The sequence below is a fragment of the Carettochelys insculpta genome, chromosome 5, assembly GCF_033958435.1.
Source record: "Carettochelys insculpta isolate YL-2023 chromosome 5, ASM3395843v1, whole genome shotgun sequence".
Taxonomy (NCBI): Eukaryota; Metazoa; Chordata; order Testudines; family Carettochelyidae; genus Carettochelys; species Carettochelys insculpta.
This window is the reverse complement of record NC_134141.1, coordinates 18,579,826-18,606,310: the sequence shown is the minus strand read 5'-3', so window position 1 is coordinate 18,606,310 and position 26,485 is coordinate 18,579,826. Positions and strand designations below refer to the sequence as shown.

The 26,485-nt window shown below is 42.7% G+C and overlaps 1 protein-coding gene across 1 annotated transcript in view; it reads right to left on the bottom strand.

The window, feature by feature from the left end:
- The window catches only part of LOC142013023 (uncharacterized), a 49,672-nt gene that overhangs the window by 6,237 nt on the left and 16,950 nt on the right, over positions 1-26,485 (bottom strand). Inside the window, exons 4-7 of the mRNA XM_074994063.1 lie at positions 16,980-17,169; positions 14,872-14,999; positions 12,477-12,593; positions 390-500 (exon numbers count right to left, since the gene is read on the bottom strand). Coding sequence (XP_074850164.1) covers positions 390-500; positions 12,477-12,593; positions 14,872-14,999; positions 16,980-17,111 — 488 coding nt within the window. The 5' untranslated portion in view covers positions 17,112-17,169. The remainder of the gene's footprint in view (positions 1-389; positions 501-12,476; positions 12,594-14,871; positions 15,000-16,979; positions 17,170-26,485) is intronic.

Below are 26,485 nucleotides of genomic sequence, written 5' to 3'. Positions count from 1 at the left end.
GTCAGAATGCTGGGCCACTTGCACCTTTATACTGAGTGTTTTCAGATGTAAGAATGGTGATTTAAAAAAAATACATTGCAGGCTTAGTTTCCGCAGCTCACGTTTCTCTTACCAGTATTAAAAACACCATAAATAGAAGTAGATACCTGAAATACTGTATGAAAAGTCATTCAGAATTGCATCAGCCAATGCAGTTTTTAAAAACTTTAAAACATTTGAAAACAGATATCTTAACAGCACAGATTATGAATGGAAAAAATTATAAATAATGCACTACTGGCTCTAAATTCCCCATTAATTTGTCAGGATCAAAGTCTATGTCTGATAAAATAGCTTAGTATTTCAGCTGAGCACTGAGTTTTTTATCTGTGTAAAGCTGAAGCTCTTACCTTTTACAGTGTTTGCAGAGTTTTTTAACTGCACCCAGAGTGACATCCTTGCAGAAACTGAGCTTCACACATTCCAAACTGAGATGGCAAAAGCTAGCCAACAAGCAGACCCTAACACCCAAGAATAAAAAAGAGATTAACTCCAAGTTCTGCCAAGTCTCTTGAAAACGCACCTATTTTTTTCCCTGTACAGAGCTCTATAACCATCTTAGAAACATGCACGTGATTGTGGTTTCACTGCTAGAACAAATGTAAATTTACAGTGAATACAAAAATATAAAAAAAATACATTCAGATTTATATTTTATTTTCCCTGTTTTAGAAAAATAAAAATAAGAAAAAAGCAGGGGTGCGGTGGAGGAGGAAATCCATACCTATAAAGCTGTTATAGTTTAAAACCTCTGCCAGGGAAGTTGGCAGAGTCTGTAACCTCCTGGAAGCCAAACTTTTCTTTATAGTTCCCATATTCACAGTTTAAACACAGTTTAGTTGCAGGTCTTGTTTTTAAAAATGAAAGCATAAAGAGACTTCTGAAAGCTTCAGCCAACAGGAACATTTTAAACTGCAAAGTGCAGTCATTTATCAACTTAAAATTTTACTCTTAATTCACTCGTTTTCTGAAAGTTGCCCTGCACTGTGCTCTGCTATAGGAACGGCAGTGAGCAAGGAAGATGGGGTACCCAATGGTATTTGGAACACACACAGATGGAGCATGCTCTTCATGAGACAAATGAAAACTGTCTCACTTTTGTCATTTGCTCCCTCTGTCAGTTTGCTTTATCTACCTGCTGAGGCGCACCTAATATTTGGGTCCCAAATCTCTCTGTACCCACGTGGATTTCACTGCAGGATGGCGTCTTGTGTTGCAAGATCTTGGGGGCACATGCCATTTTTCATTTTATGTGTTTGCACATTGCACAGCATGTCTGGTCCCCAGGTCCTGACCATGGCCTCTGAGCACTATGGCAATACAAATAAGAAGTCCCTTAGCACACTGGGGGTGGGGTCGCGTTTGTGCCCATCAGGGTTCTACGTGTGGCCAGCAAGATATTTTGTTTACTGTTGCTCACACATAGGTTGCTGGTTTGGCCACGTAGGCATTCTTTTTTTTTTCCCCTCTACCAGTACAGTAGTCCCCCAAGATACGCGGGGGGTTGTATGGAACACAACCCTCACGTACCCTGAAATTCACATAAGTTGGGGCTTGGGCAGTGGGTTGTGGTGTGGGAGGGGGATGGGGGATTAAGCCTGGGGTGGATTAGGGCTGCAGGAGGGGACAGGGGTGGAGTTCAGCCGCATTCACAGGGGTTGGGGCTGGGCCTATGGGGTTTGGGGCTGGGGCATGTGGCAGGGGCTGGAGCTGAGGGCTGCAGCGGAAGCTGGAGCTGGGGCATGCGGTGGTAGTTGGAGCCAGGGCACACGGTGGAGGCTGGAGTCCCCCTGGTGGCACTCGGGGAAGAGCTGGCTGCTGCCAACTCTGTTTCCCTTTGACAGAGGGATTACCTCCACACTCTGCACCTGGGTGTATCTGGAGGGTTTACTGTAGAAAGTATGAACCAGGGGTCAGCTGCATAAGAGCTGGCTCACGTACTCTGAGACCTTACTGTATTACTAACGGGGCATTCACATAAAGCAAGGGCACGTGAACTGAGACGGACACAACACTGATTGAGAGAACTGTGTGCTCCCCCTGCATCTCATCAAAGTGTTGCTATGGTGTGCTACACCCACAAATTCTAGCTGTGCAAGTGCAGTCAGCAAAACTACACTGTCCCCTGGAGACCATCTTGGTTACAACAATCTTGCCACTCACTTGCCACTGAAGGATGAGGGGAATTCATGTGGCCCACTCATGAGCCTAGGTTGCCCATCACTGCCTTGGCAGCATCCACTGTCAGATCCCAATCGCAAATTAATGGTGTCCTGCTTTGGATGAGCCATTGGAGAAGGCTGGGCGCATGATCACTGCCTGCCTCTACCTTAGGCTGCAGGTATCTGTGTTGATAGAGATGCTTGCCGTTTGATTTATATAGTCACACAATGCTGAAAAATTACTGTTAAATGCACTTTTCTGGTGAAGAGCTGTTATGCATTTTGATCCGTTTGAAGATCAACTACTACTCTTCCTCCCAAAGTGCTCACTAAAACAGATTGAAATCTTTCTAAACAAAGAAGAATAAAAATTGTGGGTGCTGTTAGCGCCTCTCTTTCAGCAGCACACTTGGCTACTGAGTAATTCAAAGTGTCTCTCTGTATATGACTATTGGAAACAAGCAGTAAAATCCTAGCCCCAGAACAATCAAAGGCAGATTTCCCATTGACTTCAATGGGGCCAGGGATCCTGATACAAAAGACTAACATTCATATTAAGCCAATAAAATACAATAGCACACTTGAACCCATTTATTGATAGAGATAGGGTATGTGAAGTGATTCACAGGACTAGATGCTCCTGAAGACCTCATTATAAGCTGAGTAGCTGTAGACTGAATCAGCTATAACTAGCTACTTTCCAGATCTCAAGTAAAAGTATATTTTCCTTCTGAAAGACAGAAGATAGTCCATTATAGTTTACACTAGCTAATCCAAAAGTAGGCATTTCTGCTGGAGGTATGAGGAACTTGTTCATTTCTGAAGTCAATTTGTTCATTATTATCCAAACAAAAGCATGAGAAGATTAAAATCTTGTATACTATACATTTTGGTTTGAAAAGCACGGGATTTTTTTTTAAATCAGTGAATGTTGGCAAGATTTCACCTTATACAAACAAACCAATGAATAATATTTCAATCAATAATCAAAATTTACAAATAGGCAAAGTATGAAAAATACTGTATAACAATTTACTAAAAATGACGAGAAGTCCTGTGGCACCTTATAAATTAACAGATTTCTTGGAGCATACCTTTTTGTTGGCAAAGCCATATGATGAAGTGGGTCTCTGCCCACGAAAGATTATGCTCCAAAAAAATCTGTTGAGCTGTATCTACACGTGCACAAAATGTCAAAATATGTGTCCCTCTTTCAAAAGAACGGGAGGAGCATCTACACATGCAACACCTTCTTTCGAAAGAAAATCAAAAGAACAGGGCACAGATGTCAAAATCTGAACTCCGAGCCCATATCAAGAAGATTGTCCCTTTTCGAAAAACTAAATCAAAAGAGCGCACAGGTAAACGCTTCACATCCTGCTTTTTTGAAAGAGGGGTCTGCCATGGCACCAGGCAGCTGGAGTTCTATGATCCATGCGTTCGGCTGCCTTAAAGCAGCATGGACACAGGAACCTCATGGCAGGAAGCTGAGAGCGTCATGCTAGGAACAGCCCCGGCAAGAGGTCCGGCTGCATGCTCTAAGTGAAGCCCAGGAGCAGCAGCAGGCCATAATGGCCAACACACAGCCCAAGCGTGAGCCCCAGGGCCCCACCTCCAAGCCCTTGCAGGGCTCCCAGCGTTCTTGGGGGGAGAGGAAAAAAGGGCCCCCTCCTGGACAGAGTGGGAGCTGTGGGACGTTTTGGGCCTCTGGAAAGAGGAGGAGTTCCTCCATGAGATAGGCATCAAGCGGTGAAATCCCCCAGCATCCGCCTGCCTGGCCCAGGGCCTCCTCATGAGGGGCCACTTGGAGCATACCACGGAACAGGTGCGCAGTAAAGTCAAAGAACTGTGGCAGGGTTATGCCCAAACCTGGGACTAGGTTGGCCACTTTGGGGCAGCCCCAGCTACCTGCCCCTACTTCTGGGAGTTCCGGGGCATCCTGGGTCCCCAGGACAGCTCCCCACCCCCAGCGGTCCTGGATACATCAGCGGAGAAGCCGCAGTCAGAGGCAGAGGAGCAGCCCAGACTGGGGACTCAGGAGGCTGACATGACCACCAAGCATTTGAGCAAGGAGGGGGGACCTTGCGATCCACATCTCCTCCCGCTCATCCAGCTGGGTAACCAGGAGCTGAGCATACCTGGATGTCACCAAAGGACCCTCCAATACGTAAGTGGCGGGGCGCACACCTGGTCCATGGGGTGGGGGCAATGCCCTGGCCAGCTGGCTGCACACAGGACCAGTGGTCCCGGGCTGCACACATGCCATCCTGCTGTGGTAGTCAGCACCCCATGGTGGTCTGCCAGTGATGACCAGCACCCCGCTGCAGCAGATAATGCCATGAACAGCATGCGGGAGGGAGGCTGGTCAGTGCTGGACAGCACCCAGGGACCACACACCACGGGCTGAAAGGCCCACCCATCTGAGAAGCACCCTTCCCCCCTGCCACGACACCATTGGATGGGAGGGGGGTGCCCCATGGAGGGGTTACTGGAGGGGGGCGTTACTGGAGGGGTCCAGGCTGTAGTATGTTACTGATACATCTCTCGCTCCACACTGCTACACCATCCATGGGCCAGGAGAGCCTAGCACCGTCCCTGGTCCTTGAGAGCCCCCCCGGTCCATGTTAAGGGTGGTCAGGCCCCACCCCACACCATGTGCCAGCAGGGCTGCAGCCAGAGGGCCTCCCACCAGGCCGAGGAGGACCCAGCCAGCTGCTGCCGGGACGAAGTAGCCGATCGGCACCTGTGGCGGGTGGAGACCGAGCTGGAGTGGTGGAGAGCAGCATGGGAGAGGCTGCTAAACACCCTGGAGGGCATTGGCACAATGCTCCAGGAGCTTGTGGTCAACGTTGCCTGCTTCCTGGCCCCTTCCAGTTACCCCCCCCCCACTGAGCCTGCTCCTGCCACCCCTGCCAGGTCTGCTTCCACACCCCCCCTTGCCTTACCTGCCAGTGCTCCCTGCCTCACCAGGGACCCCACACCCAGGGGGCAGGGGATCCCAGGGTTGATGGGGCTCACAACCCACCACCGCAGCCCAGGAATGAGCCCTCCCACCCCATCCAGGTTCAGAGCCCCTGCTCCCTTCTGGGTTTGCGGGAAGGAGGAGGAGGATGGGGTTAGATGGAGGTGATGAGGGTGCCTGGTTCAGGAAAGGGGAATGGGGTAAGAGTGTAGGGAGGAGGCTGGGTTTGTGGGAAGGGTGGGGCTCGGGTGAGTGGCTCATGGGCCTTGTGGGGCATGGGCAGCTGTCCCTGGCATCGCAGGGCTCAGGCAACTTGGGCTTGGGCTGGCGGGTGAGGGCCTGGCCCCAGCAGTGCAGGGCTCGGGCAGCTGGCCCTGGCAGCATGGGGCTCAGGTGGCTTGGGCTGGTGGGTGGGTGACTGGCTGTGGCAGAGTGGGGCTTGGGCGGGTGGCTCGGGCAGCTGTCCTGTGGGCAGCTGGTCCTGGCAGCGCGGGACTCGGGTGGCTGGTGGGTGGGCAAGTGACTGGTCCCAGCAGTGCGGGGCTCGGGCAGGTGGCTTTGGCGGGCAAGTGGCTAGCACAGGCAGCTCTGGTGGGTAGCTCAGGAAGGGCTCAGGCAGCTGGCCAGCTGGGGCACCCACAAGGGCCAAGAAAAACTATTTGTGCTTATTTTTAATTTTAAATTACATTTTTATATGAAGTTTTTGTGTTTATTTTAAATTATGAATTGAATTTTTTGTTAAAGGGGGTTGGATGATGGTAAAGAAGATAGACAGATAAATAGATAATAAAGACCCAGGTCTATTTTTTAATTAGGAAATTATCTACATTTAAAATGATGGCTATATATATTACTGTATCACCTACATGCTTGTAACAAATCTATATAGTGATACAGGAAACAAGGCCATAATGTGTCAAATGTATCTCCTTGTTTGATTGTCAATGTATAAACAAAACAGGGGGAAGGTGTTGTAATTAAATCACAGACCTAGCATTCCTATATAAAATTATATATTCTCATTTATTAAAATGTAACTTTCCCCATCACACACAGAGTCACCCTTCATTTAAATTATTTTTCGTGCCTTTACTGATCACGGAATAACACAAAGATGTGTCATTGAAACACAGAAAGTCAGCTGAAGAAAACAAATGTAACAATGGAAAGTTGATTGGGAATAAATACCGTTTAAAATGTGTTGTATAAGCAAACTGTATTGTTATGCATGAGTATTGGGCCAGATTCTTTTCCGATAGTAAAGCATGTGGGAAAAAGCTGAGGGGAAGGATAAATCCAGAAGAATCCCCTCATGAAGCTTCCCCTATATCAGGGGTTAGCAACCCCCAGCATGGGTGCCAAGAATGGCATGAGAGCTGGTTTTCATTGGCACATGAGGCAGGAGCTCAGCCCCACCCCCTCCCCAGGTAGGCAGGAGTTTGCTCAAAGCCATGCTGCCTGAAGATTAACAAAAGACCAGCTAATGCTACCAACCACCATCTAAACCACTATCTAAACTCTGCATCTTAATTGTAAGTTAAGCTGTTCTAAGTAGGACTATTAGTAACTTTAAAAAGTATCCCGGGCATTTGGTCAAAAGGTCAAATTTTGGCACTCCGCCTCTGAAAGGTTGCTGACCCCTGCCTGTATCTATATATATATATATATATATATATATATATATATATATATACACAAATCACACAGGAACGCTGTGGATCACTCCTGTTGACACTCTTTGCCTTTGCTGACTCATGGCTCCCAACAGCCTGGTCTTTGCCCTTGGCACTGGTAACCCATTTACACACTGGGATGGGAAAATCTGTCAATGGATGTGGGGGGCACCATCTCATCCTTATTTAAACAGATCTGATGATTTTCACCCTCAGATCTAGAGGCAAGACTATCAATATGCCATGAGTTCCCACCCCATAACACAAAACTGTGGAAAATTTTACAATATGGAATACCTTGGCATGGTCAACATTAACTGAAAGGGTTTGTACACAGCAGCACCTAACAAAAAAAATAAAAATCCCTTTTGTTTTAAGATAATACAAAGACAGAAAAAGTTGAAGAGGGAAGCTAAAAAGTCCATAACCAACAACTCCCATTTCTCTGGCATTTTTAAAACATTGTGCATGGCTGTACAGTAGATTTAAATGAGCACAAGAAAAAATTATGTGGATGTTTGAGTCAGAGACTATAAACTATGTATATTCATACTTTTAAACATACTTGTTCAACCTTTGGGAAGGATTCTCTTTTCTCCCAGAATTAGGGGCTTCGTAGTTTCAATGACATTTTTATTTGCCACTCTTTTCTCATGATATGTATACTCTTGGAGCTAGAAGTGTAATTTCCAATGTAAGATGACACATCTGTAGTAGCTGTCATAACTGCTGTAGTGTAAGCAACAGAAGGAGTTAGCCATCCCAAGTATGTACCCATCTAAGATAAAAGACACATCCCTGGGGCCATTACCTGCTCATGCTGCTGTGTATATACTCTATTTTTACCGCTAGCTTGATCAGAGCTTACATGGATACGTCTCCTTAAAGTGCAACTTATACTTTCAGCTCAATGTCTAGACGTACCCTCAGAGACAGATGGATTAAACGTATAAAATATAATTATTAAGCCATTTGCGTTAAAGCATAACTTGAATTTTTAACATTCTTTTTTAATGGCCCTTAGCAGTCTTAGTATATTCAATTTTTGTAGATTTCCCTATATACATAAACTTTTTACTGTATTTAAAACAATGCACTTTAAAATAAAGAACAAAAGAAAGAAAAACCCCCAAAGGTGATGGATTCAAATTGGAGAATTTCTTGCACTGTTAGGCTATCTTTACACTGTGCCCTTAACTTGAAACAAGATACGCAATTTGCACTACAGAAATCATATAGCCTATTTTGAGTTAATGTCCAAATAGGCTATTTCAGCATTTGGCGTTGTCTACACAGCACCAAATGTTGACCTACTGTGTTATTTTGAGGCATCCCTTACACCTCCTGTGATGAGGTGTAGAAGGATGCCGAAATAGTGTGCCTGGTATTTTGAAAAATATTTAGAAATACAGGCCACGTTTCATAGAGGCAGAGTAGCTATTTCAGGATAGCTCTGCAGTGTAAACATAGCCTTAAGTTACATGAAATGAGAGAGCCACACAAGGCCAAATTCATTTCACGGAGACCAAAGAACTTAGAGTTAGAATGCTCTGTATCCATTGCCACTTCCTCTAAATCAGGGATTTCCAATCAGTGGCCCATAGACCAGTCTGTGAAGAAGTGATTTGTCACATGATTCTTTCTGTCTCCTTGTTTTAAGCTGGGAAATTACGTTAAAAAAAGGAACACACATAATCAATTTCCTAATGCTACTTTTCCATGTAAGCTGCTGCTGTAAGTTCTGACAAGGCAGTTGTGATTGTGCATTGGAGGGGAGAGGGCTCTGCACAGCTGAGAAAGACACACACTCTAACATACTCTGCCTTTTAACATTGTCAAAAGAGATTAACATTGGTAATTTATAGTACACAGAGAAATACTTCATCTGTTCATAGCTTAGGAAAATGAAAATCACTTATGCTAGCACAATAATGAAATCCTTGACACTATGGGCAACATGTCTAAATTCCATGTGCAGTTGCACAAACAACTGTGTAGAAGAGCAAATGTGCATGGTTTGTTTTTTTTTTTTGCTTCTTTATATAAAAATTTGTCTTTTGTCCGTGATCACATCTTTCCTTCTCCTCACACACTACTACTCCCTGAAACAGTTTAGCTGTCCCCAAAGTGATGACATTAAAAAGAGAAGGAAGCAGCACAGCACTTCAGACTTTAACAAGAAATTAAAATGTGGAGGGTACTTGTTATGAATGGCTTCAATAATTATCCAAGATCTCATTTTGCCTTGGTGTTTAATCAACAGCAGTAAGAAACAGATTTATGTTGAAGTGCCCTGTTCCATTGGAATATCCATACCTCAAAAGAGGATATAAAGAACACATGTAGTAAAACCACAGATGCTTTTTGGACTGATGCTCTAGATAGACAAAGCAGCAAAAAAGAGGTAAAATGTGAGTTACAAAAAACAAATACAAATTTAAGTGGGCCACAGGTTATAATTAATATCAAGCTTGTTCTAACCATTTTTACAGATTGAACCTCCCCAATCTGAAAATCTCTCATCTGGCAACAGCCATAATCCAGCATGATTCTTGTTAGCCAGGGCAACCACTTATCATGGGTGTGGCCAAGTTTCCTGTGGTCCCATAAAGTTTGTTTACAGCCACCAGTCCTGGCTCTCAGTGTTCTATGCTGTTATTTAGTTGTAATTTACCCCTAAATGTCTTCTCAGAGCCCAGTAAGCAGGGAAGTGTTGGTAATGTGCTAGACCATATTGATCTCCCATGGTCCAGCAAATCCTCTCATTCGGAATGGTCGGGTGTCAAGGTTGCCAGGCGAGACAGTTTCCACCTGTAATTAACTGTTGATTATTCCTAAGTCAGGGTTGTGGCCACAAGGCAACCGTGTAATGCTGTACAGCTATTTAGCTCTGGTCCAATCTTTTCTTTTAAGCAGGTTACTAATGAATTCTCACATATATGGTAATTATGTACCATACTTCTGTCTAATCTATCCATATTTACATAGCGCTTACACAATGCAGGAAAATATACATTGCATAAATAGTATATCACCTTTTCAAACCATATTCATTTCTTTGTATTGCCTTCATGAGTTTACGGAAACAACAGACCTCTCTGTTCTTCTGAGTCCCACATGTATACTGCAGAGTCCACACAAGCACACATCTATATACAGCAAAGCAAGAACTGAAGGATGGGAAATTATTGCTTTTGGGGAATTCATGGTTTGTTTCTCTCGGCTTTCCAGTAAGTCGCTAAAATTTGACTTTTTTTTATGAGAAGAGTTATAGGGAGACTTAAGCATTCCAAAACTTGTCATGCACAAGTTTGTCACAGTGTTTCTGTGCTGTGAGGAGTGCTTAAAAATCTCATCCAATAACAGATTCAGAGTTTACTATACGCTACACAATAAAAAACCACTAAAAACATGGTTGAGACAATGTTATTAATAATTTTCCCAGAAGATAATGATGAAGCTGGTAAACACTAAGGCTGTGTCTACACTACAGCAATCCTTTGAAAAAAGATTTTCCTGAAGAAAATTTCTGAAAAAACTTCTTTCAAAAGATTGTGTCCACACACAAAAAAGCAGATCAAAAGATCGAGCTGCTCTTTCAATCGAGAGAGTCAACACAGCCCCTGCTCTTTTGAAAGAATGGGACAAGGATTGAAAACTGTGGCACCATGATGATGGCTCTTTCGAAAGACAGGCCCAGGGAGCATTTACACACACTTTTTTTTTTTTGAAAGAATCTTTCAAAAAAAGGCATGCTTCCTCATCCGGGAGAAGAAGAGGACCACTGGGAAAAGGGCTGTGTTCTTTTGATTTCAGATCAAAAGAGCGCATTTTGTGCATACATGATCTATGGGGGCTTTTTTTGAAAGAGGCCTGGCTTTTTCAAAAACAACTTGCTAGTGCAGACACAGCCTAAGGGTCTATTCATCTATGTACAGGTAGTTCCCAGTAATAAGAAAATAAATATTGGACTTTTGCCATTTGTATTTCAAGAGACTATCCATCAGTGTGTCTGACTACCACAAAAATACAGTGCTCTCACTGCACTGCATGAAAACTCTGCTATAGAATTAATATCAAAACCAAACCTACTATCCCTATTTTCGGAGTCTCTTGCCTTTCATGTGAGTGCAATATGACTATGTCCTGACACAGTTTATTCTTTCCCCAGGAGCAAATGCTCCTGCCAGCGCCCAAACTTTTTCTTTTAAAACAGCCTAGATCCTTAAAAAGATGTCATTGCCAGCCACTCTTGCCAAAAATTAGTTTGTCTGAAATGTGGCAGGTACTTCTCTTTCCCAAGAAAACTTATTAACCCCTTCTTCTCCTGTTGGGGTGGGATATTTTCATCCTACCACAGACTACCATACAGACTACATGCACACTACAGTGATGAAATCTGCCAGCAAAACTTCTGTTGACAGATTATGCCCACGCACAAAAGTGGCTAGAAAGAGCAGTCTGCTCTGTCAACAGAATGGCCAACCATAATCTCAGCAAACAGGGCTTCCCAGTGAACCGGAAGCCTTGTCTGTCAACAGAGGGCCCCCTGGGGTGTCTCCATGGCTTTTTTATCGACAGGAACCCATTGACAAAGGCATTATACCTGAATGTGGAGAGGCAAAACGCTGCTGGTGGATATGCCAGGTTTTGTCGATACTCTGTTGACAAAGCACATTTTGCCTGTAGACGCTCCATGGGTTTTTCAGACAAAAGGCCACTTTTGCCAGAAAAACCCTCTTGTGTAGACACAGCAACACTCAGCGAGTAAATCTCTCACACAGACTCATGTTTTTCCGAATAGAAGACTCTGAAACATTACACCAGCATGCACAACTGTACACAGAAGCATGCCACCCTCCCTCTTGTATCTCTATCACACAGATACAAACAGGGAAAACATATTTCTAAGAGTGACTGCCAAACGTGTCTAGAAAGGAATCTCTGAAGTGGGTTCGTACGTGCAATTTGTATACACACATTGTTTGCTGCCCTATGAAAAGAATACAAACATAGAAAAGCATATGTATACATAAATGAATATAAAATATTTTGTTTTGACTTAAAACCATTTGACACATGAAGAATTTCAGCATGGTATTATTTGGCAGCTAGGATTTTATTTCTGATTTTGAAACAAAACCCTGATTAATCATGGCAATCACGCTAAACAACAAATATTGAAACATTCCCTGTTCATTTGTAGTACTTAATTAATAGTAAGGATACTTTGTTACCAACATAAGTAACAATGCGCATAAAATATTTGAATGTCTGTGTATCTCTGAACAGCAAATCCTATTACAATGTTTATGTTTGCAATTCCATGGTATTTATCTCAAATATGGATTTGTGGTATTCCCTGCCTTAGAGTGAAAAATGTAACAAATGCTGGAATAATTAGAAAGTATAATTAGCATATGTCACTATTTAGTGATGCCCAGTTATATACTCTTTATGCAGAAGGACTAAACAGATAACTTATATTTGATTGGTTTTTTTTTTATTAATGAATGATTATACTGAATATCGGAAAGTCTGCAAAAGAAGGAAAACGAGGTTGTTACACAAAAGAAAACAACAAAACAAAAAAAGTGCTATAATATCAAGCATTGATAAACTGCTGAAGTTATATCTTACCCCCTCTTGCTTGTTCTTGTAGAGCTCAGATCCAGGTAATATAGTTGGCGGCAGCTTCCTGTCAAAGCTTGAATTCCTATGTCCGTCACCTTTTTACAGCCACTCACATCAAGATACCTGTAGGTTTCAGAACAGATTACTGGCTAGCAATGTCTAACATTGGCACAGTAGTGCAGAGTGGTGAACAAATGTCATGCTCATAGATAATTTATAGAACTTTACCCACTTCTACTGTTTTAATAAATATACTGTCAACTCCAGAATGCATAATAAAAATAGTTTGATTATTCAAAGCTCCCACAAACCTCATATTAAAAGAAAAAAGTGTTATTGTCTAAAAGGTTTTCTTTATTCCACCATGGAAGTTTTCCTCTGTATTCAAAAAAAGTTTCATGTATAGTATTATTGTAATTTCCTCTGCCTACCCTCAGCCTTTATACACACACACTTAGAAAGACAAAGGTAATGATTTCCAGCATACAAAATAAATTAGGTGTCATAGCTAACTAGCTGTAAGCATGTAAGCCCTCGTGCCTCAATGGCTCATGAATGTTAATCTTATACCATAAGACCAAAACCTGGAAGGGTTTGCTTATGATTTATCTCACCAAGGGTGCATAATAAAACTGAGGGAGCTTTCAACTGTGTCTCTGCTGTACAGGATCTTAGGCTACTAATTGACCAATTAGGACCTAAAACTGTGGAATAATTGCCAAGGCGTATCTTGTATTAGAATATATATGCCATGACAGAATTAATTTGATGCCAAATCAGCATATCAAATAGTACCATGAAATATTATTATTTTAAAAATGATTCTAGGAACATATTTTCCTTGTAGTTCAATCAACTATAATTTATCATTTGGTGACCGCAGACTTATACAATATTTTGTATCCTAAGATTTCATCTGTCCAGCAGTCTGGAGGCTGTCAGTGTTACAAGGCATTAATATAAAAGTAACATTTCCTTTCACCTTTGATGTCCACATTTATCGATGATTGTGTGTTCAGCCAATCTATTGAACAACATAGTTAATGGGTCTGCAGAAGCAGTGCTTAGGTACTTCATCAGTGAGTAGAATAGAGAAACCCAAGATAAATGGATAGAAGCCACTTTCATCGTTGCTTTTGTGGACCTGGCCTATTCCTAAGCCACTCAAAATCACCCCAAGGAGGGACGGTCTCACACTGCAATTCATAATAACTCATTTTCTGGTATCATGTTCACTTAATCAGGCCCTAAATCAATTCGACAAAGTCCTTACCTAAGTCTTCAATTGTATTCATTTATTTAAATTATGTTCTGAAGTTTTAGAACAAGATGAGTATTGTGACGTATACAATATAATTAAGGTAAATTTCAAATTAATTGAATAATTGTCTTAAAATTCCAACATTCAAATATGTTGTCTCTCTCAGAGTATGTCTATAATACAGAGTTAATCTGGAATGGCTTATTCCACAGTTACTATTCCAAAATCAGATATTTCAGAATAATGAGCATACACTACAGGAAAGTCCGTGAATAAGCAAAACTTGTTCTACAATAGTGTTTCTAGACACAATAGAGCCTATTTTGGATCAGAACTCACAGCAGCACTGCTTTTAGGGGCTGTAATCTGAAATACTATGTCTACAGAGCAAAGCTATTATGGAATAAACTATTCTGGAGTAGTTTAATTCGAAATAGCCCCTATTCCCTGTTTATAGCCGCCTGCCCCCATTTTGAAATATGTTTTGAAATAGGTGCTATTCCTCACAGAATGGGCTTTAGCAAATTTGAAATAAGCTGTCCACTATTGCAAAATTATTTTGAAATGGAACTTGTGTTTTGTAGACACTTGCAAAGTTATTTCAGAAAAGTGCTGTGATTCTGCAATAACTTTGCTATGTAGACACACCCTTATAGTAAAGTATTCCAGAGTTCTACAGTATTGGTTCAAATGTTGCTTATCTTGCCAAAGTGGTACTGTAGCATTATAATTGGTTACTGCAGCATTTTCTCTGTTTTTAGTGTTAGTGGTTACACTTATTCTGATTCATGAGTTTTAACCATTTGAAAACCAAGTGAGAACACCATTCTGTAAATCAAAATCACCTCATGTGTGTGTGTGTAGAAACAATAAGATGTTGTTAAGTGCTAAACATTCAAACATACTACACTTCCTTTGATCCACTCCTGGAAAAAATGGGAGCTGCACCATGGATCCAGAGTAACTACACTGTAGCTCATAGCACCATGGAAATGTTTTCTGTGAGCAGACCAAACAAAGCTTCTGTCAGCTGGATTATCAATGAACCCCAAACCATCTTTTTTGAACGACAGAAATGCCTTAACTTTAAAATGCTAACTCATTTGGAAAAAAAAATCCCTTTAGTTTTCAAACTTGTACCTGATTGTTTGTAGGTAGGTGCTAATTTCCACTAGGCTTATATCAGTCACTTGTGAGCAGGAGCTGAGAACCAGACACTCCAATCTAGGACACTGGGTCACAATAAAGTGGACAACACGGTCTCTTACCTAGAATGCATCACACAAAGAGAAAAATGCAAAAAGTTTTTTCAGATGTGAGCAAACAACTGGACTGGGTGTTCTATATAGTCAGAGATCACATCCTCTTAATGAAAGTCTTTCCAGTTCTAATTTCTGCTTGCTTTATTTTCTTACTGATTGTCCTAATTTTGGTTTTCTGCTACTTAGCGCACTTGAATTTAGAACCTGCTCACTGAACTACCTCCTTCCTCTATCACCTCATCATACAGGTCACTGTTTAAAAATCTCTGCATGTATTCATCTGGAATAGTTCTGCCACTCAAAAAGAGTTGTCCATTTTAGTGTCTCTCCTCAGCACCAGAGTGCTGATATGCCTTTTGACAAATGGCTTTTGACAACGTTAAATTTCTCAGCTTATGAATGTAGAAGGGGCTGGACACTTTCCCAATACTTTTAAGGTTGGATCTCTTAACAGTACAAAAGCCTGTACAGAATAAGCATCAATTGCTCATATTTTACCCATATTAATATTTTAACGTAAAATATTCCAACAGACAAACTACTGAGAAATTCTCCAGCATCGTTCAGACAATCTAGCGCTGAGAAGCCCTACTGTGTGACAATGAGTCAACTCCATCTCAGCCTTTTGTAGTCATGTAAAACTTAACAGTGGCAGGCCGCAGTGAAACACAAAGGGAATGCTGAGAGTGACATCATCTACATAGAATCAATTGCCATAACCCCAAAATGTTGGCGGGGGGGAGATCACTGTACGTGCACACTCTGCTGTAGCCTAAAGACTGTAGGAATTGCTGTGGGTATTTTGAAAATAGATGTGAGCTTTAGTGAATTTAATGTTCCCTTCTGTGATGGTTTATTCCAGTCCAGGATACAGGGAGACCTCCGGGACACTATGGCTATGTCTACACGTGAACCCTACATCGAAGTAGCCTATTTCAATGTGGCGACATCGAAATAGGCTATTTCGATGAATAGCGTCTACATGTCCTCCAGGGCTGGCAACGTCGATGTTCAACATTGACGTTGCGCAGCACCACATCGAAATAGGCCCTGCGAGGGAACGTCTACACGCCAAAGTAGCACACATTGAAATAAGGGTGCCAGGCACAGCTGCAGACAGGGTCACAGGGCGGACTCAACAGCAAGTCGCTCCCTTAAAGGGCCCCTCGCAGACACACTTTCACTAAACAGCGCAAGATACACAGAGCCGACAACTAGTTGCAGACCCTGTGCATGCAGCATGGATCCCCAGCTGCAGCAGCAGCAGCCAGAAGCCCTGGCCTACGGGCTGCTGCACACGGTGACCATAGAGCCCCGCAAGGGCTGGAGAGAGAGCGTCTCTCAACCCCCCAGCTGATGGCCGCCATGGAGGACCCCGCTATTTCGATGTCGCGGGACGCGGATCACCGACACGTTCCCTACTTCGACATTGAACGTCGAAGTAGGGTGCTATTCCCATCCTCTCATGGGGTTAGCAACTTCGACGTCTCGCCACCTAACGTCGATTTCAACTTCGAAACAGCGCCCAACACGTGTAGCCGTGACGGGCGCTATTTTGAAGTTGGCGCCGCTACTTCGAAATAGCGTGCACGTGTAGACACGGCTTATAAGAGGTAGGAGCTGTCTGTTCTACACTTCATCTAAGTAACCTGCGCAAAACCCAACTACTCAGGCATTGTACAGGAGATGAGTGTTTGAACTACTGTATGTCCCTCTTACTGTTTAATTTTGAATTTGTATTACAGTTGATAATATTTGTACCCAAAGTAACTGGCTACCTTCATGTCTCATAACTAGGGGAAATGACCACAACATTTATATAAATATGCTCTTTTGCTTCAGTTACTTCACTTTGTCTGGAAAAGGACAGAGATTATCACCATACGAGTATGTATTTATTGATAGACATAGCACAGATATGAATCAATCTGCTTCTATTACATTTAAAACCAATGAGAAAATAGTGAAAAATCAAAGTGTTCTTACCACATTGAGCCCAGTTAGGTTGAGCGCAGTTAGCTTTTTCAGACAATTCACTATCTTTGCTAAGCAGATGTTGGTAACCTTCGGGAGCCGGCCAATGTTCAGCGTCTGAAGATTTGGACATCCTATGGCCATGGAACTCAGGCATTTGGCAGTAAGAGCATGGCAGCCAAATATTTCTAGTTTACTGAGACTGGGCAAAAGTAAGTCAGATTACAAAAAAGTTAGTCCAATATCAACAGGTAAATATATACAAAACCCACAGCTTTTCATTAACTTGCTTGTAAGATGGGTCCATTTTTCTTCTGGTAACTGTAGTGGATCTGATTTTGATCTCATGCCCGTATAAATATAGGATAACTCCACTGAAGTCATTGGAATTAGACTTATGCAAAAAGTGGGATCTGAGTCAAATCCATTTATATTTGATAACTTTAAGAAACAACAGGAAATGGTCATCACAAACTGAAAAATGAATAAAATAAATAACAATAAATAAAACAAACAATAGCATTGTTCACTTCCCCTGAAAAAATCTGCAATGGATTGAATTAATTCAGGTAATCATATATTACCCTAAAATAACCCACTTTCAAAATTTAAACCAGTAGCATTCATGCTGATGTTTTTAGCTCCATCTAAGTGCATGGCATCCATTCAACAAAGTAGTGCATAACACAGGTGACTACATTTGCCTCCAGTGGCTGCTCCCAACAAGGTCAAGAATGTGCTAATTAGCATCAGGTAATTAAGAGAGATCTCTACTTTGTCTAGCATTATTACACGTGAATGCCTTCCATTTTCTTATTGTTGATGATAACATGCATTAAAAAATAAGAGGAAACTTCAGCCCTCAGACATTTCAACCAATGACATAGAGAAACTGTTGAGATAACTCCCCATAGTACAGTTCTAGTACAATATAGCTAGACAATCTAAACAGTAACTTCAAATCCCAGTTCACATAAATACTGAATGTCAATCCCTTGAGCTAAAACTACTCTTGTGGTTGTTGAGTCCAGTGATGGATATGTCATGAGAACAGCTCTCTCATGAGATTTTCATTATTCTGGGCCACAGTCTCAGAAAAAGAATTGCAAGATTTTGGTGGATGCAAATTTCAACCAGAGATTTGGGAATACATAAATCCAACAGAGACAGAGGATGAAATGCTACTCATCTGTATTCTGAAAATTTATGAATGAAAATAATCAGGAAATTATAATAATTACAAAAAACTTTTAAGCAACTCCTAATTACAGATGGATTAGGCTCCTGGAGAAAAGCATCTATGACAAATAATAGGCCACAATAGACAAATAGGCCATAATCTGAAGAAATGGCTTTTACCCATGAAACAACTGTTAGCCTTCAAGGTACTACAGGTGTACTTGCTTTGATGTATGACAAATGTTCCCAATAAGTTCATATTAATGAAAAGGACAAAAGACTGAGGGCTGTTTTTGATCCTACTTATATCAGTATAAATCAAAAGTTAATCCCACTGAAGTCAGAATTACTTCTGTATGCCAAACTTAGACCTCTTGAATCCAGTATAAATTTGGATCAAGGGTACAACTCAACCAAAGTTAACAGAGCACAACAAGGTTAATTTTCATCCTTAAACTGCTATAGGAATACCAACATTCAAGGTCAGCATCTCTTAAAACAGGATGAAGGGAAAGCATTTTAATTATCTGAAGGAAAACAAACTTTTCATTTTGTGGTATTGAATATAAGAATTTAGTACCTTTAAAAATGCAATAGGAAGGATCATCTTCATTTTTCCACCCCAGTGCACATTACTCAAGTACAAAGAAGCAAAATACTAAAGTACCATTTGGATGATAGCATTGAGTAAATCAATACAGATTAGACAAGCAGTACTACAGCAATTCCCAGAGTACTACATTCATTCATATACAGAGCCCCTGAAATGAAGCGCCCTGAACATTGAGTCCTATATTTTAAAAAGAAATGAACAGAAGACCTTCTTTCATCCGAATGCTTCGTCTACGGTAGCTACAGTGCGACAGAAAATCATTGTTCCAGATAATAGAAAAGAGATGAGCTGAATTGCTAAAAACACAAATATATGCGGCATGAGATCATGCTGAATAACTGGAGAAAACAGACATTATGTAGCAATGTTTTCTTATTCCAAAGGTGGGGAGGAAAGTCTTCTACTCTATGACAAAATATTTTTCTCCTTGAAAAGCTGAAATCTATTCTCTGTATTTTTTTTAAAAAAAAAGAGAATAAAAACATTTCTCTCTTGGTTCTCTTTCTCTCTCTCTCAGAGATGTTCCTTTCTGACCAAGAATGAGGCATGTTAATGGGGCACTGCCCTGAAGCTTGCACAGCTGTTGACTCTTCTGTGGAGAGCCATTTAGGAACAGATCCACAAGGCAGCGTAAAGAGAGTGAAAATCTTCTCATAAGCCCCTTCTGGAGCAGTCCCAAACAGGTGGAGAGCTCACTCATATGATTCCTCTCCTGCAGCCCCCAATACAGAAGGCACAGCAGGGTCAGCAAGGAAGGAATGGCCAGAACATAACATTTCTTTTCCAGCTACCCACTATGGCTACCAGGTACGTGGATAGCCCAGTGGTTAGAGCATTGGTTTGCTAAATCCAGTGGTAGTTCATCTGTAATCTAATGCCCAAATGTGGCCCAAAACACTAAATTAAAATACAAATGTTTGGGGTTCGGATGAGAAAGGGTTAACACTGAGAGGAGGATTTATTCCATGTTCTTTTGAAAGTGGCAAAGCAGCAGAGAGTGAGAGTAAGAGGGATTGTAAATAAATTTTAATTACAGGATATAGATCCTGGCTGGTTTATAACTTAAGATTTTGTTGCCGTAGGCAACCACCTGTTCTCAGTGTCTATGACAGCCAAACTTACATGTACAGGAACTGCACCCAGAATGCTGTAGAAGAATACTCAGTGAGGTAATTCCTGCTATGACTGTGAAGTCCAATTTATCCTGTGAAAACAATGGGACCTGCAGATTCTTGGCAACCCTGAAAACCAAATCACTTTCTGTAAGTGCCTAACCACTGATTTCAAGGGACAAAACTTGAGGCAACCAATCACAAATCTTTTGGCCAAGGAGCCTCTTAGAACTATTACTAAACATACTGCTGTCCACGACTTTTCTTCCAGTGGAACACAGCGGAACTGTGTTCCGTCACCTTTTTTCCTGGCGTCATTTTCAAAAAGTGCCACTGCCGCTGCTCCGCCTCCATCTCCCTGCCTGCACTGGAAAAAGCAACACTCAATTTAATTGGCTTAAAGGCCAGCCAGACTATTGAACCAATTAAATTGACTCCTGCTCTTTCAGCACACAGGTTAGGGAGTTGCTCCTGCAGCTGTACGTCGGGGGAGCAGGCAGTCAGGGAAGCAGCAGGAGCACATGGAGCTCCTTCTGAAATGTAAGTCCTCGGTTGGGAGGGAGTTGGTGAGGGTTAAGCCTGGTGGTAGGTTAGGGCTGTGGGGGAGTTGAGTTGAGCTGGGGATGCGTGGCCATGTGGGGGGTTGAGCTGGGGCCATGCAGCCACGTGGCAGGCTGAGCCAGGACCATGAGGCCAAGGGCTGAGCAAGGGGTGGGTTGAGCCAGGGCTGCTTGGGATGGTTGAGAGGAGGTGGGGTTCTAGGGTGGACGGTTTGTGGCTGCATGGAGGGGGCATTGTGCTGGGGGTCTGTAGGGGAGGGCAATTTGGGGCTTGATTTCTGGCACCTTTTTGTGTAGAATAAAAGCATTGCTGCTGTCACTCAGCAAGTCTCAAAGAGATTACTATTGGGATTGTATATTTACTCTTATTATAGTTATCTGTCACTAGCTTATCCACCAACAATTAGGTTTAATGGCTGTTGAAAAAGTGTCCCTTAGCAGCTGGATTACACCTTTTTTTAAAAAGAAATTATATGCACCATGGCCTCAGTTGTACCCTCAGAAACATCACACAGAACTAAAGCCTTATCAGTGTAAATCAGCATAGCTCCACTGTCTTCAACCCAGACAAGTTTAGGACATACGCCATTGTGCACAATTCCCACTGACTGCACAGTGAGACTACAAATATTGTGGAAGATCAGAACTATGTTTTGTGTTTTAGTCTAATTGATGGCATTGCCTGATACCAAGAAAAAATGGTAAATGAAGATTTAACAATGTATTGCTTAGAGGCATTCTAAGCATCAATGCAGCCAGACAGATTAAAATAAAAGACAACATTTAGGCTTCCTGATGGCTCTATGATTTACTCATTGAAGGAAAGCAAGTAGATGAGCAAGGTTTTTGTGCTTCCATAATTCTAATTTGGGCTCATATACTTTGAAGAGAATGTCGAAGCTCTCCTCTGTGGCCTGTGTGGCAGTCAATCACGACCATCTTTTGTCCTTGAAGAAAGCACTTTTTGAGGCATGCTATCTGGATGATGACATGCAAAGTGCAGCACAGTTCTTGGATAATGAAAAAAAGTATTCACTGAAGAGAGATGCAGCACTGGCATTATCTTTCATCCAATGCTATTTCTTCACAATGCCATTTAGGTCCCTACTAATAAATAAGCTATACAGTGTATTCTCACCTGCCCAGTTAATGTTGGGCTTCAATTTTCTATAAACTAACACAGTGTCCCCCAAATGGCGTTCCATGTAACAGTGGGGTTCCACAAAGTGAAAGTAAGTGTTCCACAAGAAAATCCAGTACAATAGCTGACTCCTCTGTGGCTCCCTGCTCTGTCACCACTGAAACAGCAGAACTAAATTTAATTGGTTTAATGGCTGGCAGGGCAGAGTGAGGGATCTGGCCATCAAACCAACTAAATTTATTTCCATTATTTCAGCAGTAGCAGGGTAGGGAGCAGCACAGAGCCCCTCCGTACCGGAGCCGCCACACCCCTCCAGTGAGTGGTGAGTGTGGCTCAGCTCACCCCCACTAGCGGAACACCTCCACACCAACCTTCCTTCTGCTGGGTGCACATGGCTGCCTGGCATAGATTCCCCAGACAGCATCACAGATGGGTTTGTGCCAGGGTCCAGTTTAGTGCTGAGGTGTGTTAATCCTGGGGATGTGGGGATGGGTTGAGGCTGAGAGGAATTAAACCTGGGGATAAGGGGGCAGATTTGGGGGCTGAGGTGGGTAAAGGCTGGAGATGGGGGGGCTGGAGTTGGGGGCAGGGGAGTAGAGCCTGGGAATGGGGTTCCTCAAAATTGTTTCAAGTTTAAAAAGGTTCTGTAACCAAATAGAATTGGGAAACACAGAACTAACACAAGATACCTGACTTTCAAGGGCACTGAATATACACAATTCCCACTAATTTTAATGAGACTGTGCACTTAATATTTCTGAAACTTGGCTCAGTAATTCAGGTGTCTCAACATGCCCAGATTTAGGCAGCTATAACTGAAAAGTCTGACCCTTATTCTTACTACTTCTCTCCTGCTGTTCAGATAGGCTTCAATTCCAAACCTGATAAAAGCATGATTGTGCCCTTTTCCCAATGCCGCTTTACAATGCAGTGCAACTCCTCCCTCACCCTGGATGCATGCACAGGATTCTCCCAGCTTGCTGTTGCAAGTGTAAGGGGGTAGTAGAAGTTGTGACCAAAATCTCCTGCAAACAGGTGGGCATCAAGCGGAGGAGCCATGGCTCTATGACGACATTCTGCCCCTTGTTGCATGAGGGAGCGAGTATGCTGTGCCTCAGAACAGAAACAAGTAAACTACTCTTTGTCAGCAGGAGCAAGAGAGGAGTCTACGAAGCTCGTGAGTCACAATTTCTTCATGGTATTTCTCTGGGATCCAGTGCTTCTGCACAATGCCCCAAATTTAGGACTGAAGTTCAACCTCAGCCTCAGGCTGACTTGTCATTAAATTTCTTTATGCAAATTCCGACTCTAAAGTGCTAAGACTTAGTCTCAGGCCTTAGATCCTACAGCTTTGCTATAAAGCAATCTGTCAGATTTTCAGCCACTACAGTTGTTGGCAACAGGTAGCATAGCTTAGAACAGCACTGAAACTATGTTTTTCCAGGGCCATCTGAGTGCCCAGACAGCCCAGGTCAGGGAGGAGAAAGTGAGCATAGCCTTACCTTTCTACTCTTCCCTTCATCAAACTGCATATACTGTAAACGCATTCGTCACAGTTCAGGACTGAGGCCTTAGATTTTATCCCCCCAAAAATCTAAGTTGCTATCTGAATTATTAGGTTGTCTGCCTCCTGATCAGTCAAACCAAGTTTCTGTCAAAAAATCAGCTCCAACACATTTCAGCAGAAACCCACATTAATATCTCTGTTGATTTCATTTACCATCATGCTTTCATTTCTTCCCTGAGCAAAACATCTGAGGAATTAGAATTACCCAGATTCTAAATAAAAACAATGGTCTCAGCTAGCAGGGTTTATCCATCCTCTGAGTCATGCAAGCTAGCAGTAACAAACAGAATGTCAAACCAAAGCAGCAGAAAAGTAGCACTTTAAAGACTAACAAAATGATTTATTCCGTGTTGAGCTTTTGTGGGACAGACCCACTTCATCTGATCAATTTCATTTGCAATACAGACTGACATTTATAAGTACAGAGGACCAAAAAAATAAAAATAAAAACTGACAAATCAAATAGGATAAAAGGTAGGGGATGAGAGGTGGGGGGATGTTAATTGTCCTGTCTGAGATAATTACAAGCATCAAAGGAAGGGAAGAGAATGTCAGAAACACCATCAAAATAGATTTCCATGTTTTATGATTCCCTGTATTTGAATGTAGTCCAATTACAAGCAAGCACGACTATCTCAAAGTACCTCTTTGTCTGGACAGGAAAAAATATCACAATTCATGCTCCTGCTCTCTTTTTTTATTTATTGCTTCACCATTATACAGCCAAGATTTGTTTTTATTGCTTAGTAGCATATGCCATATACCTTTTTGCTGAAACACTTAATGCAAAAAAAATACTTAATTTCATTAGTTACAAGGGGTTCCCTGCAAATTTATAATCTATTCTTAACCTTTATTTTTAATTACAAATTTTTAGCAGCCTTCATTCAGGAAGTTATTTATAGAATTATCCCATTGCCTCCTACTCCTTCGCAAAATGATGTGCTACCTCCTACATACTTCATGTTCACTCCCATGATTCCTTAAAATTTACCATGACATCTTTTATTTCATGGAATCTGATCCACTGCCATCAAAGGGTTTGAGTGTGATGCCAAATACATATTCTCACAAAACAAAACTTTGTTAGCTTTGAGTTAAGGTTACTAGAATGCGTATCAACCAACACACATTCTGTAAAGCACAGAAAAAAGAGTGATTCAGTCTTTCTTCCAGGCTCCGTTCTTTATCTCCCCTTCTCAATGTTAGTTACATCCCTGTGACAGACTGTTGGCTAAGAACAGCGAGTTGCAGCTCTGCCATGCCAGCTGCAACAGAAAGGGTAATTGGAACTGTCTGTGTAAGCCCATACTGGAGAGGTAAATGGGAAACAGCTGCAGGCCTCATTAGCCACAGGGCTATATAACCCTGGCAGGAAGGAAGTAGGGGGAGAGGAAGGGGAGGAGCCAGGGAATGGAGGCTGTGTCCCCCAGTTAGCTGCAGGAGCTAGCAGTCGCTGAGCTGACTGTGCTGAATATTTATATATAGAAGGAGGTAGGAACTGACACAGACCACAAAGGGCATGGGTGCTTTCAGAAGAAGAGGGTCTCTGACTGGTTTGTGGGTTCAAAAGGGGCCCAAGGCTGAGGGGCCTGGGTGTGAACCTTACACCCCCTTACACATCAAAAATTTCCATCCTCATCCTAAAAAAAACAAAACAAGCAGTCTTAACTCTAAGACACAGGCTGCATCCACACTACGAGATAAAATTGATTTTAAGTCAGTTAGCCTGATTTTTTCCCAGTGCCTGTCCTCACTGTAAATTCCATTAGCTCGATTTATGGACCACTAAAATTGACATGATATTGATATCCTAAAATAGTAGCAACCCAAAGGGTGTAGTGTTCAATTTGAATTTAAAATTCCGAATGAAGGGTAGCGAGGATGCGGCATGTCTTTAAATTGAATTCATTAGCCTCCACAGATGTCCCATATGTGCCCCTCAATGCACCACAGTTCTCTACTCTGGCCTCTTACATCTCCACTGCTCTCAAGTGCACAGGAATTAGTCAACAGGACCGTTACAATTCTGCACCTGCAAGCCTGTGGCCGTAGGGTCACGGGAGGCTGAAAAATCTTCTCTCTTTTTCTTTGCTAGGAGCACAGCTATAAGGCTTGTGCTCCTGTGTATACCCCTCTAGCTGTCTTTTTTTCCCGTGCTGCCTGGCGCCAGCTGCTGGCCCCCTGTACTGTGTGTCTGCTAGGCTGTAGGTTGGGGTTGTGCTTGTCTGGTAGTACAAAAGAAACTTCTTTTCAGCTGTTTACATGTTGTCCTGACCCCTGCCCTCCCTCCGGGCTGGAACATTCCCCACCCTCACACAGTCTGGAACATTCCCATGCCCAGACACATCACGTGGCTTGACCCCAAACCAATAAAAAGATGTGCTGCACAAGGCGCCAGGCAGATTGTGCACAGTGAGGGTCACGATTTTTGGGGGCTGCCTGTAGCCAGGGGTCTTGTAGCTGCCCTGACCCATACATGTCTCAGAGAAGGCAACGTATTAGCTATACAGTTACCACAGTTGTAGAAGTAAGGCTTGCAGCAGGGAAAGAGGGGAATGAAATGTGGGAAGAAGGCATCATATACCCACATCTACTTGTGGGGGCAGAATGCAATGGGGCTCAGGAGGGAGTTGCAAGAGGTAGTGGGATCGTTACCCACATTCTTCATGCCCCACTGCCTTGTGGGTTATCCTGGGAAGGAGCAAGGCTAAGGGAGTAAACCCTGACAGAAAATCCGGAGGGGAGTCCTAAGGCGGTTCTGTGCCAACTTCTGGCATTGACGTGGCAACTTCTGCAGCTGAGCTGGTACCAGACGTAGAGATTATCCTATCCTTTGGACTATATCAGTAAAGCTGAGGTGGGGATACTGGCGTCTGGGCAGCCCAGGGTCCCCAAAAAAATTGCCCAGGCTCGTGCCTAGAGGGGTACTCCAGCATCTCTTAAGAGCGTTGAACCAACACAGGAGGTAACAGACACCGGTTATAAGCTCTTGCTCGATTGGCGTAGAGAACGAGCGCCACGGGTTGCCTTCAACGGTGGGAGAGATCATCACATCTCACTGGACAGTCACCGCCCACCTCAAGCTGGGCAGCCCCCAGCCAGTAGGGTACTGTCCCGCCACAGTTCACCTGCCTCACTGGGTGTGTGAGGCTTAAGGTTGCCAAACCTGACAAGTGACTGAAATTTGAGCACCAGGCAAACCAATAAGAAAATCAACAAGAAAAGGAAACCATCAAAGTTTTAAGCTTGCTTGCTGGTATGTGCAGACCATGCTGACCAGTTTGACTGAAGATCTTCAGGACATCAGTGACACCTGAAAGACCACGGTCATCAGTGAGGAACT